The sequence below is a fragment of the Lucilia cuprina genome, chromosome 3, assembly GCF_022045245.1.
Source record: "Lucilia cuprina isolate Lc7/37 chromosome 3, ASM2204524v1, whole genome shotgun sequence".
NCBI classification, from domain to species: Eukaryota; Metazoa; Arthropoda; class Insecta; order Diptera; family Calliphoridae; genus Lucilia; species Lucilia cuprina.
The window spans coordinates 24,717,343-24,731,798 of NC_060951.1; the positions used below are offsets into that span (position 1 = coordinate 24,717,343).

Consider the following 14,456-nt stretch of genomic DNA (forward strand, 5'->3'; position numbering starts at 1 on the left):
CATGATAATAAACATCAATGTTTAATCAACAAATCATAAAAAACGGAAGTAAATAGAAGATAATCAAATTATTTATTACACATCTGTTGAATGAAATTATTTAAATTGAATTGTAATAAATGTCTGAGAAAGTTAAACAATGACTATTTACAGCGGAGGTAAATGATTTGCAAATGGTTATTAAAATTTGAAGAATTTAGGGAAAACTATTTGAAATTTTCTAATACATATGTAGGTATGTATATGTCGATATGTAATGGAACATTAACCATTTTTGTCTAGGGCACCATAAAAAATCATGTGCCAAATTTCATTGAATTATCTCCAAAATTGTGACCTGTAGTTTTATTATAAGGTTTACAAGCCCTATTCGGTTGTTCAGTTGTATGGCGGTTAGGTAAAATAATAGACCGATCAACCATTTAGAAGACAATAGAAGATCACGTACCAAATTTCATTAAAATATCTCCAAAATTGCGACTTGTAGTTTGATGACAAGATTTACATGGATGGACGGACATAGTTAAATCGACTCAGAAAAATTCTAAGCCGATTGGTATACTTTAAGGTAGGTATAGGACCATTATTATTGTGCCTTACACAATATACCCTCCCCACTAATGTGGTGTAGGGTATAATGAACATAAGATTGAATAGGGCCTCAAATGTCGATTTAAATTAATTATTAACCGACTCTATAGAATTTAAAACAAAGGCAATGTTATCCTATGTTTTTTTGAGGTTTTAAAAAAAGGTTTCAAGTTTTATTGCAATACAGTTTTTCATAAACGGCATGATATTGAAGATATCCTACGGGTTTCGGTAAGAAAAAATCTTCACTTTTCAAGTCCCAAATGGAGGTCAATTACAAAGTATACTTATAAAGGATTCCGCTTGTAGTACACAATCTACATATGCATATTCATCATATCAATTCCAAAAGTAAAGTGATGGCATCATAGATCACATTGCCCATAAATCCATTTCAACTGATGTTAATGCCTTAGTTGTGAAGCAATTTAATTTCTTTATTTAAATGACTTCAGTATAATGAGTTCAGTAAGTAGTTCTATTTTTTGTAATAAACATAATATTTGAAATCAAATTTCAAGGCTAATTATATATTTATTTGTAAGTCATTACTAGATACCTTGTAAGTAATGCGGATGAAATGTAGTAGTTAGTTGTTGGGTAAATACAAGTCATTACCATATTTCTGCTGAGAAGTTTAAAAATTCAAAATATGTACTTTTTAAGTGACAAATGCTTTAAAAACAAAAACATTACAAAAGAACATAGAAAATCACTTCCTTAAAAACATAAACTAAAAGGACATGTTTAAACATGCATGATTTCAAAAAAAGGAAAATTTTAAAAACTTATATAAGTAAAACCATTTTATATTTATTGTAAAAAAGGGTGGTTCTTCTTTTATGTCCTTAATAAGATGTTTTATATTGTAAAACAAGACATTTCAATTGTTTCTTCTAGAAAGAACATGCGTCTTACTACGTAGTTGCCATACATACCCATACCTAAATCAACCACCTGAAGATTTAGGTCAAAGTTTAAAATTAATTTAAATTATAATATTTGAATGTTATAAATCTATAAAAAAATAATTGTATTGTACTCTAATTGTTAGAATGTAAACTGTTCTTTACACGTGTATTTTGTAATTTTATACATACATAATATATTTTTAAACTCATTGTCTTATTCAATTTATTTAAAATGCTGAATGTCGCTGTGAAACCTGAATTAAATAACGAAATTTAATTGAATTTATATCGCTTAGCAATACTACACGTGTAATTAATTTGATTTAGAATTAATTTTTTAAATTTACATTAAAATTACAAGGATATTTGCTGTCAACGAACCCACTGTGCTACTTTACATTTTAGTATTAGACGTTGGGGTGACCATGTTACTACCGTAACAGCGATAAAACAGTAGGGTTCTATAGTTTAAACGAAAAGTCGACTTTTCGACTTTTTGCATTTTGTAAAAAGTCGACTTTTCGACTTTTTGCATTTAGTTAAAAGTCGATTTTTCGACTTTTTTCATTTAATTAGAAGTCTATTTTCCGACTTTTAATATTTTATAAATAGTCGACTTTTTGACTTTTTTCGACTTTTCAACTTTTTCCGACTTTTCGACTTTTTCCGACTTTTCGACTTTTTCCGACTATTTTTTACTTTTTCCGAAGCCAGAAGCGTAAATTTATAATGTTGCCATTTAACATTATATTTTTATTTTTATTATTATTATTATTATTTATTATTATTTATTATTTATAAAAAAATTTTATTTATATTTTTTCTATTTGTTGCAATTTTTTGAGTTTTTTTTCGACTTTTTTCGACAATTTTCGACTTTTTCCGACTATTTTCGACTTTTTCCGATTTTTTCGACTTCTTTCGATTTTTTTTCGACTTATTACGACTTTTCGACTTTTTCGACTCTTTCCGACTTTTCGACTTTTTTCGACTTTTATTTACAAAGTCGACTTTTCGGCTTTTTTCATAGACGATAGTCGAGTTATCGACTTTTTCGGAACAAAATAGTCGACTTCGACTTTTTTCGACAAAAAGTCGATTGTTCGATTATTCGAAAGTCGATTTATAGAACTCTATAAAACAGGTTGTACAGAGTTGCCAGTTGTAATATTAAAATGAAGGCTAAACTTTAGACTTTATTTTAATTTTACTTAATATTTTTTTTTAATTTTAATATTATCATTATTACTTAGACTCTAAAGGCTCACTTAGTTTCTATATTCCGTTCTGAATCAGAAAATTACTAATTACTTAAAATATTAAGATTTCCTTCTTCCGACTACCTAATTTTAAAGATTTTTCTGATTGTGTTTTCTTACTTAAAACATAGGTTTATTGGATAATAACACTTATAAGTTAAACTAAGATATTTAGTTATTTTACAGATTACTGAAAAACACATTACATTGATTAAACTAGGTTTAAACAAAGAATGTAGAAAACCCGCCCTTAAAAATACATATCTTACTTCAATTTAAAATAACGATCTAACAAATATAATAATATTGACAAAAAATTCCAATTAGAATTTAAATTTCACCATCATTGAAATCATTACATTTAAAAGAAATATGGTCACCCTTAAAACAAAACAGTTTTACTTCTCTCACACACACTCTACAAACAGCTGATTCTGTTTACATTCTCTTTTATAGTTTCTTTTTCAGTTCTCCTCGAGTACGTACCGAACACATTGTTCTCTAGAAAACGCGTGTGATTTCTTTTTATTAAAAATTAAATAAATTGTTTAAAATCAATTTAAATAATTTGAAAAGTGTTTATAAAATACATTCTACATAAACATTAATAATGTTTCGTAAAGTTCCGTTAATTGTAATACTTGGTTCAACGGGTACGGGTAAAACAAAATTATCATTAGAATTAGCTGAACGTTTTGGTGGCGAAATAATCAGCGCCGATTCCATGCAAGTAAGTAAAAGCAGCAAGAACAACAATGATATTGTTAGTGTGTGTTTCTCGTTTTGTTTATAAAAGAAGAGTAGAGAATAAAATAAAACGAATAAAAACGCAACAGTGTTGCTAATTAGAAAGATTTAAACATGCAAATTGTGATTTTTTTTTTGGCATTTTTAATTAATTTAAACGGCGATAAGCTATTGCACGTATAAAATGACCAATTATTTATTTTAGTATCTTATAAATTTTGTTTTGTTTTCTATGTATTATAAACGGAATGGCAAACAACACTATATTCCCGGAGGGTATAAGAAGATCAAAAATAGTTGAAAAACAATTAAATATATATTATTTCACGCCATATGGGTATTATTAAGTCAGTTATGAGCATTAAAGTAATTTTCTGAAAAGAACCTTAGATATATGGTTGGCTCAATCCTTATAAATTATGTTATTAATTATAAAACCAGTTATGAGTTTTAAAATAATTTTTGAAGTGGACCTTATATGGGAATTAGGTTAAGTGATGCTTCAATTATTTATGAGCCTTTAAACAGTATTTCAATTTGAAATTTTCAAGCTGCTAATTGTATGTGAGGTTTGTGTTGAATATTAGTACCATGTGAAATTTTCGAAATTCTTTTTATTATTGCAATTTGTACCTCTACCGGTTGTACTTATCCGCAAAAAAGTATTTATCGATATGTTTATTGATTTAGGATTTAGCAAAATGTTCTATGTGGTTTAAATTATATTGAATCATAAAAACACCATAATACTACTATATTTATCCGCCGATCCACTCCAATATTTAGATCCTCACCCACGGTTTTGTGCACTGATCCACTTAAAATCAATTTTTAGGGCGAACAAATGTCGACCGTTCTTCCGTTAATATTCTTATAGGAACTTCTTAGTTAAAGTTCTTGTGGTACTTATATGAAAAATCGAAATTTTATGAAATTTGTTTGGAGTAAATTACGTCCACAATATGAAATACCAACAAATGCTGTGGTATTAAGTCAAAATTCTGAGATAAATGATTAAATAAGAATTTTCTGCTAATTTATGCAATACCGGAAATCAAAATATATTTATTAGTATAAATCTAATTGATATTCTTAAGTAACATAGCTAAGGAAAATGAAAACAAAATAATTGAAAATCAAATTATGATCCTCGAAAATAATTATTACCAAAATATTGGAAATTGTATTCTCAACAAAAATTGCAATAACATTTAAAATTGTACGACGAATTATATTGCAATTTGATACTAATAACATTTGACTTCCACTATATCATTTGGAGCGCCACTTTTAGTTCTTTATTTAGATTTTATGGATAAAGCTGGAAACGGCGTTTTATTTTATATTATTAAATTCTTAATTTTAGCCAGTTCGAATGTGGATGATTGCCTTTACACAGGTGAATAGCCCTGATGTTATGGATGCAATGCTTACGTTCGCTACACGTTATTATAATTGGTCTAATAATATGTCTTAACTCATATTTCGAAAGAAATTTTCATATCTGCGCATAAAATGGGAAAAACTTTTCAATATAAAAACTGTTTTCCAAAATGTCCTATGTGAAGTTATTTTTAATTGCGCTAAAGCGCGTTAAAAATTAAGTAATTTTTCAAATTAATTAAATATACTTGTTAACGAATCCGCGGAGAGGCATATTTTTCTAAAGGATCACCATATGTGAAAAGAAAAGCTAAATTCAAGTGTTTTTTTTTTTTGTTATTCTTAAAACTTTGTTAAAATCCACGTATTACTAATATTCAAAGTAGGGACGATATGTTAAAATAAAGATAAGAAAATTATTTTTGAGTAAATTCTACTAATTAAAATGAGTTTTAGACAAAATTTAATTCGAACAGTAAATGATTTATTCATAAGCTTTTATCAAAGGTTTATATATGAGTGATCAACCATATCTTTCTCTCACACACAAAATCAAAAGCTTCCCAGTGTGAACCATGTCTTAATAAATAGAAAAAATACTTTTTCCGATGAATTTATTAAAAAAATACAGATTTTTTATCGATAGCTTGCGTACGATTCTTAAAATTGGTCAAAATGTAAGTTAAATTTTTGAGTGTTTTGACAGGTTCTAACTTCTCAAAAGAGAGTTGAATTTACACGGAACTCGTAGAAGTGAGAGAAAAATTTTACATATGTGAAAGTCGGACTACTTGGTAGAATTTGGTTTCAGATATTAATTTTATGTTTGCTCTTAATAATGTCAATTTGTTAATAAAAATTGTAGTAAAAACAAAGAATTTCGCTTTTTTTTAAATTAAGAGCTTTTTTCAACAGGTATAATTAGCAAGACAACACTGGTTGTTATGCCAGAACAGTGGGTTTACAGCAACAATAATTGTAAACAATAAATATATGAAAACAGAAACAAAATTTAAAAGGTGACGGATAAATAAAATTAACAATTTTAACAGGTTGATGGTTAGCTTTAGCGTTAAATTTAAATGTTTAATTGTTCGATAACAAATTTGACAAAAACTGAATAAGATTTAAAGAGGGCTCGACTTATTAATTTAATTGGCAATATCATTTTTATTATAGAGTTTCTTTTATCTTTGATTAAACCAGTTTGTTTTAGCAAGTTAAACAAGTAAATTTCCATAAATTATTCATGTTTTTTTTTTCTTATTAAACAAAGTCTATGGACTTGATATTGTTTAATAGTCTACATATCTTTTATTTTTATTGTTATAAATATGTATTATTTTTAAAATTGTATAACAAATTAAATAATCTAGTCTGCTTATAAATATTTGTATATTATTCATAACAATTTATTTTAAACAAATATGTTTATGTTAAAACATTTCTGGTTTAATAATTTTTTGTGAACTTAGGCAAACATGCATATTTGTTCGATTTTTTTTTTTTTTTTGTTAATGCCAGCCAACAAAATAAAAAGTTTATTTCAAACAAAAAATTATTTATACAGCCGCTTTATTTGAAAAAATTAAAAAAATGGCAGGTTTTCAAATACTTTTGAAATATACTCTTACAAAAATGTTAATTTTAAAATTTAAAAAAAGCAAAAAAAAATTGTATTATGAATTAGGAATTTATGCAAATCTTGTTTGATGGCAGTTTTTTCTTTGTGTATATTTTGTAAAATAATTTAAATTTTGTATAAATAAAATATGTATTAAAGCGTTAACAGGTGCTTTCTAGTTTTTTGTTGGTTTTCTTTGTGGCTGCTCATAAATTAAATTGAATCGATCAAAGGTACTTCTGATCTAATTGTTATATTTATACTAGATTTTTTTGTATTATATTTAATTTTGAAATTTTGCCGACATTGCGACCCAAACGATCAAGGGTATTTTGTTAATTTTTTATTCATAGATATTGTCATTTTGCCAATGATCTTATTAATTTATAGGCTTTAAAATCTATAAATATATACATTTTTCAAATTAAATTTAAAATTCAAATTTAGATGTTCATTTAAAAGAAATAAAATTAGATGTTTATAATAATTTAATTAAAAGTAAAGATGTTTTATGTCTTCCAAAATATTTGAAAGGGATTTATTTAGAATTGTTAAATTTACATTTTTTATTATAAATTGTAGCAGTTTTCTAACTTTCTAATATCTCAAATATGGTTGCTAAAAGATGGTAAACCGTTATTTATTACTGTTGAAATAATTTGAAAGGGTTATAAGCCAAAAAGAAGCAAAGAAATACATTCACTCGGAGACCCAAGAGGATCCACTGCCTAACAAAAAAAAGTAGAATTTACTCGATAGGAGGGATGTCCTTTTTATTTCATTCCAAATTCACAACATCTGAAGTCATTCTCAAAAATTAATTTTTATGATGCTACAGTAAATCAAAATAGTTGAATACCTTGTTCTTACGGATAACTACCTCCAATCTCTCCTGTACTAACTAAATAACTAACTAACTAACTAACTAACTAACTAACTAACTAACTAACTAACTAACTAACTAATTAACTAACTAACTAACTAACTAACTAACTAACTAATTAACTAACTAACTAACTAACTAACTAACTAACTAACTAACTAACTAACTAACTAACTAACTAACTAACTAACTAACTAACTAACTAACTAACTAACTAACTAACTAACTAACTAACTAACTAACTAACTAACTAATTAACTAATTAACTAACTAACTAACTAACTAACTAACTAACTAACTAACTAACTAACTAACTAACTAACTAACTAAATATCTAAGTAACGAACTAACTAACTAACTAACTAATTAATTACGGTTTACATCATATGGCCACTAGATCTCTCAGGTGTAGTTGGCAACGAAAGGGTGGCGTTAACCAGACGGACGCCAAACTAATTGTCACAACGAAATCTGAATTAAAATTAGGGTGAGAGAATACCATGAGGTCTCTTGAAATATTGAAATGATGGATAGAACCGCAAAGGTCCTATAAGGTGACCCTGATGAAAGCAAAAAGAGAATCTCTGAGTGGACACACAGGATTACGGACACAGCTATGCAAGTATCTTTAGAATGATAGTATTCTTGAAATTCTTAGAAATTAATTCTGAACATTGAAGTTAATGCATTCAGTGAACAATAGTGGGAGGGTATTATGCGTTTGTGCTAATGTTTGTAACACCCAAAAATATTGGTTCTAAACCCACCTTAAAGTATACCAATCGGATCAGAATCACTTTCTAAGTCGATTTAGCTATGTCCGTCTGTCCGTCCGTTCGTCTGTCTGTGTGTTCATGTAAACCTTGTGCGCATGCTACTGGTCGCAGTTTTCTAGATAATTTGATGAAACTTTGCACATACTCTTTTCTTCATTCAAGGATGAACGCTATTGAAAATGGTTGAAATCGCTTCATTATTACGCCTAGCCCACTTACAAGCGAACCCCCCGAATCGGGGCTTTAGTTGTAAATTATTATAATTAAAAATTTCATCTAAAAGGGTAGACTTATCTTCTGTTATTTATATCTTCTTTTTTCTATTATATACCTTAAGCTAAACTGAAAATCTCATGTGATTGAGATATTCAAAGGTAATAGCTTTATCCTTGGATTCTGGGTTTTGAATTTTTTTTTTTAATTCCAATCTAATTAACAAACGCAAAAATCAGGAAAAGTGAAGAACTCCCTAAACAACTTCCCAGAAATATAAAATTCTACTAAAAAAAATTCTATTCCCAGCGAGTTATAATGCTTTAAATTTTTTCCAAAAATTAATAAAAATTATAAAAAAATCACTTGTTTATAAAGAAATTTAAACCAGTTCCATTTAAATACAAAACATTCCATGCAAAATTGCATATTAAATATGAATGCATTAATTTCAGACTGACGTAAACACACCTGTTGTATCTACAGACAAATTGGCAGCTAACGAATCAAATAAGTTATAAATTATTTTCGGATCTTAAACAATACAAGTTGGTTCCGGCTGTGATAAAAGATAAAACCACAAATCGATAAAAACTCCTACATAAAATGCAATATTTAAAATTTGGATTAATTAATAGAGACACAATACTAATCTAATAACGAAAGTTGCAGGTCGACATTTTAGAGATTCCTATCAAAAAACCAAAAAAAAAAAACTTCTTTATTCGAGGCCAATGTTAACACAAGTTATCGAGTTGTTGTTTTTTTTTTTTTTTGCCTTAGTTGGAACCACTCATAATTAATTTGCTACAAGCTGTATTAGCAACATTTATTTGCTAAACCATAAAATCTTAAATAAATTAAAGCAATATGCTAAATTTTGTTTGCAAACTTTTAAAATCTAAAAAATAAAAATGTTTAATTTTTTTCATATAGATTTCATACATTAAACATCTATTGATTTTAATAAGATTTAAATTAATTTCAATTCTTCGTCTTTATTAATGGCGAACATTTGTATCATTTTTAATTGCTCAAAACTAGCAATAAAAATTTCTTTATCTTTATCTTCACTTTTCAAACAGGAAGTTTTATTGAACTTAATATCTGATAACTGAACTAGTTGAATTTGTTAATCTGGAATTTCGAATAAGAGAAAAAGTATAAAAAATTAATTAATATTAGTTTTATAGATTCAATATTAATGAATTGTTTAAAGCAAATGACATTTAAAAAGTTAAAACCTGCAAGATCTTGTGTTGCCGATAAAAATGTCATAAAATGGTTTATGGTAATCAAAAGCGAAAGAAGATGTAGATTTCGATAAGATAAACTGACCCATTTTAATCTTTAATTTTATTAAAGTAAAAGTTAGGAAACCTAGGTTTGGAAGAAAAAAGTTGGCAACACGTTTCCCGATTTTAATATAATAGCTAAATCTATTATTGGTTCTGGATAAGCTACTTTTATACTTTATTTACCCATTAAATAATTCTGACCCTCATGTTTTTGAACCTGTACTCTGGTGATTACCAACATTTATATGCTGAGTTCTATTTCATTTTTAATCCCAAGTATGGAGCTGTTGGGAATCTAAAGCTGACCTTGGAATATCGTGTTCTAAAGTATAGAAAATACCGTCGAAATGGAGATGCCAAGCCCACCCCATTGAAAGTCTGCCTGTTTTCTCATAAATGTCAAAAATGTTCATGAAAAATTTGTGGATTCTAGCTCTAATAGTTTCATATATATACTAATTTTTCTATTGAATTCATATGAGCATCCTCAGATGAAAGGTCCTCCTTGTTTTTTGCAAAATGTTCAGATGATTATTTCAGTTCTTTGCAAAATCTCAAGATTATAACTTACTAGTTTACAAGAAAAACTATTTTTTCTATTTAAGTTATATAGGAGTAGCTACGCCCCTGCTGCTAGCCCTGCTTCTTTTTTTCTCCTAAATAATCATAACTACACTAAATGGGTACCGTCAAAATGTGTGAACTCTTACTGTTATCTCAGATTTACTGATTTAATATATTCTTAAGATGGGCTTGGCTCCTCACACAATTTAAATTTCAAAACATATAATATATAACCATTAGTTATTAGATCATAGTGGCTATTCCTGTATCTAAACAGATATATATATATATATATATATGGACCGTGGCCCATATATATATATATAATATATATATTATATATATATATATATATTATATATATATATATATATATATATTAATATATATATATATTATATATATTATATATATGGGCCACGGTCGATATTCTCGACATTTTATCTTTAAACTGATAAGGAATTTAAAGCCCGTTAAATGCGGATATTACATCATGATAAATAAATTTCATATTGAGTCGAAATGAAGTATTGATCTCAAATTTCTGAATGAAGTCGACCCCTTTAACCCTAACAGTATTGATCTCTGTTTAGATACAGGAATAGCCACTATGATCTAATAACTAATGGTTATATATTATATGTTTTGAAATTTAAATTGTGTGAGTAACCAAGCCCATCTTAAGAATATATTAAATCAGTACATCTGAGATAACAGTAAGAGTTCACACATTTTGACGGTACCCATTTAGTGTAATTATGATTATTTAGGAGAAAAAAAGAAGCAGGGCTAGCAGCAGGGGCGTAGCTACTACTATATAACTTAAATAGTTTTTCTTGTAAAATATCGACCGTGGCCCATATATATACATATATATATATATATTATATATATATATATATATATATATATTATATATATATATATATATATATATATATATATATATATATATATATATATATATATATATATATTATATATATATATATATATATATATATATATATAATATATATATTATTATATATATATATATATTATATTATATATATATATATATGTTATCTTGCAGCTGGTTTCGTTTCTATACTTAACCAGACTTTGGCAATGTATGGACTTGATTGGATGCGTTTAAATCGATCTCATCTTAGAGTTCCTATTTCGTTCAAAAAATATTATTATAAAACGACAACCTTAAGTAGCCAGCAAAAATTCGTTAACAGCTTATTCTTTCGCAACAACCTACTTTTCAATTATGTACACTTAATACCATTTTCATTACTTATATAAAGACTTACATATACTTAGATATGTAAGTACTTTATTTAGTATTTTACCGCTTTATTTGCATATTTTATTTGATTACAGATAACAGTTATCCTAATGAAAACCTAATGATAAAGAAGTTTTGTTGGAAGTCAGACAACGAACTAACGAACAAGAGTAGCAGGTTCGTATTCTGTGTAAGCATTTTTTTGTCATAACAACAAAATAAGTTTTTAATTCCCTGTTTGTACCAACTTATTGAGGTAGTTTTTTATTTAGAGAGTGTAATAAGTACTTGAGAGAGACTGTAATAAGCCATCACATTGTTTAAACAATGACTTATAACACTAATGAATAAGTAATAAGAAGCCTTTTATAGATTTATAACTGATTACTTTCGTAAGAGAGTGTGGTAAGTACTTGCCTCCAATGTCATCACCTTGTTTAAACAATGAGTTATAGCGCTAATTAATAAGTAGTGAAAAGCGTCTTTTAGTTTTATAACCCATCACTTTTCATTACAAGTTTTTGCTGGGTACTAAGTATTTAAACTTTTTAAAGTTTACTTTTGATCTTACGAATATTTTAATATTTCAATTTTATTGTATTTCGTTTTATTTTATTTATATTTCAAAGACAATTAATATCTTTACTTATTTAATTTTAAAGAAATAATATATTTAATTGTACAACAAAAATCAATTTTATTTCATGGATTAATACTTAATTATGTAAATATTTCACACATTTTTATTAAATTTTTAAACATATGTCTTTAATTAAGCATTAATCTGTTCCATGCCCTCCATTAAGTCTATATAATCGATACCGGATTTCACCGGATTTCATTTTAAAATAAAGACCTGTCTTTTCTAATCTTTAAAATTTGCCATAAGAAATATTTGAATTTATTCAATAGTTTTTATATGAAATTTTATTTAATTATACTCACTATAATAAAATGGGAGTTATACTAAGTTGTTAGGGCGGATTTGTAACATAAGCCGATTTGATATTTTGAAATATTATAAAAAAGTAAAATATAGATCAGAAAATGTTGGAGTTATGGACTTCAGGTCATATAGTTAAGTTTCTTCGTGTAATTTATAACGGTTAACCTATTTAATACTTTCCTAGTGCGTTTCTGAGACATTTTTAAAAAAAGTTTTCATGTAAAATACATTCGAAATTTGATTCCTTATGTTTGCTAATCTTTAATGTTCAAACATCTTTTTTAAATTTTGGGATTTTTACCTTCAATTAAACAGAAAACTTTATGAACATCGGAATACTTTCATCAAACGCTCTTTCAAAATTCGTTTAAAACTCAAACTAATTTTCTGTAACTTGTTTTATCTTATTATAATTATATATAACAAAGATATTAAATCTTTGTATGGATTTAACAAAAACAAAAAAGAAATCACAATATAAATTTTAATATTTAATGAAAAATTTATTAGTTTTTATTAAAAGATTTCAAAAAAAAAAAAGAAATAAAACAACCTGTTCTTCGAAACAACACTGACAAATTCCTCTACTAAATATTTAAATTACAAAGAAAAAAAATCAAAGTCATCGAACTTTTATGAATAAAAATATGAAATGAAAATATAGTTCTTTCTTTAAGACAAAAAGATTTGTTTAAAAAAAGATGTGTAAAAGTAGATTTTTTTTAAGAAACAAAATTTTGCTTTACTTTTAAGCCATGAACCTGAACACCACTAACAAATTAACACTTAATATGTAAATTTATTTTCATATGTAAATTTATATTGTGTCAAGTTTTTTTTTCATAAATTTTTTGGTTTTACTTACAGGTTTATGCTAATTTAGACATTGCAACGGCTAAAGCCACCAAAGAAGAACAATCAAGAGCCAAACATCATCTCTTAGATGTGGCAACACCAAATGAACCATTTACAGTGGTGCATTTTCGCAATAAAGCCTTGCCAATTGTATCCTTTTTTTGAGCTGTACTATTTTTAAAAGTATTTGTTATGGAAGCACAGTAAGTTTTATATGTTTGTAGAATTTGAGTTCCAATAAGTCACTCTGTATTGCTAATCAAATGGACTAAACTATAGTGAATGTTATCTTAGTTTTTAATTTCGCTTATAATTTTACCTAAAATGTAGTCTGTCGTGTAGTGTTATTCTATGGGCTTAACTTCGGCCTATTTTGTTCATATTCCACTCTACAGACTGTCTTGTACCTCATTTTTAATTTAATTTATAGTCTGCGGTATAACCTAAACTAAACTCTGATTTTTAGTTAGACCAATAGTCTCATGTATAATCCTTTAATTTAACTGAGGATTAAGCTATAAATCTTTAGTCTAGTCCATAGTCTTTTTTAGTTTTATCTTAAATATTATTGTAGTCTTTTATATGACTATATAATGCATTATATGCCGGAATATAGTGAAGACCAAATTTTCCATTTCTCCTCTTCCCGTGGATCCGCGCATGGGCTAAATACTGTCGTTTTTAGCTCTATAGTTTAATCTATATTCTAGTCCATCGGCTGTCCTTTAGATTAATCTATAATCTGGCATATATTATAATATGTAGTCTACTGTCTGGCCTGATGTAATGTATTCTTTAGCCTTTAGTGTTGCCTACAATATAGTCTTAAACCTTTCATATAAAGTATTTTATACACTCAACTACAACCTTGTCTTAGATTTAGTCTATAGTGTATTCCGGTCAATCGGTCTGTCCAAAAGTGTCGTTCACAACTGTCGTTCCATAGACTGTAAAATAATGAACGATAATTTTTAGTCTGGTAATCAAGGCAATCTAAGTAATCTTAAATAAACTCTGACCTATACATATTGAAGAGTATAGTTCAGCAAATAGTATAGTCTGCCATATAGACATAAAGTATTAAATTTCTTGGACTTCCTTTAGGTTGACATATAGTCAGCATTATAAAC

At 26.9% G+C, this 14,456-nt stretch overlaps 1 protein-coding gene across 2 annotated transcripts in view; it reads left to right on the forward strand.

Moving 5' to 3' along the window:
• Positions 1 to 3,239: 3,239 nt before the first annotated feature.
• The window catches only part of LOC111690380 (tRNA dimethylallyltransferase), a 161,491-nt gene continuing 150,274 nt past the window's right edge, over positions 3,240 to 14,456 (forward strand). Inside the window, exons 1-2 of one of the 2 annotated variants that reach the window (XM_023452849.2) lie at positions 3,240 to 3,491; positions 13,339 to 13,476. In XM_023452849.2, coding sequence (XP_023308617.2) covers positions 3,372 to 3,491; positions 13,339 to 13,476 — 258 coding nt within the window. In that variant the 5' untranslated portion in view covers positions 3,240 to 3,371. Of the gene's footprint in view, positions 3,492 to 11,633; positions 11,716 to 13,338; positions 13,477 to 14,456 lie in introns of those variants that run through there. The other variant, XM_046946373.1, reaches the window with a different exon arrangement.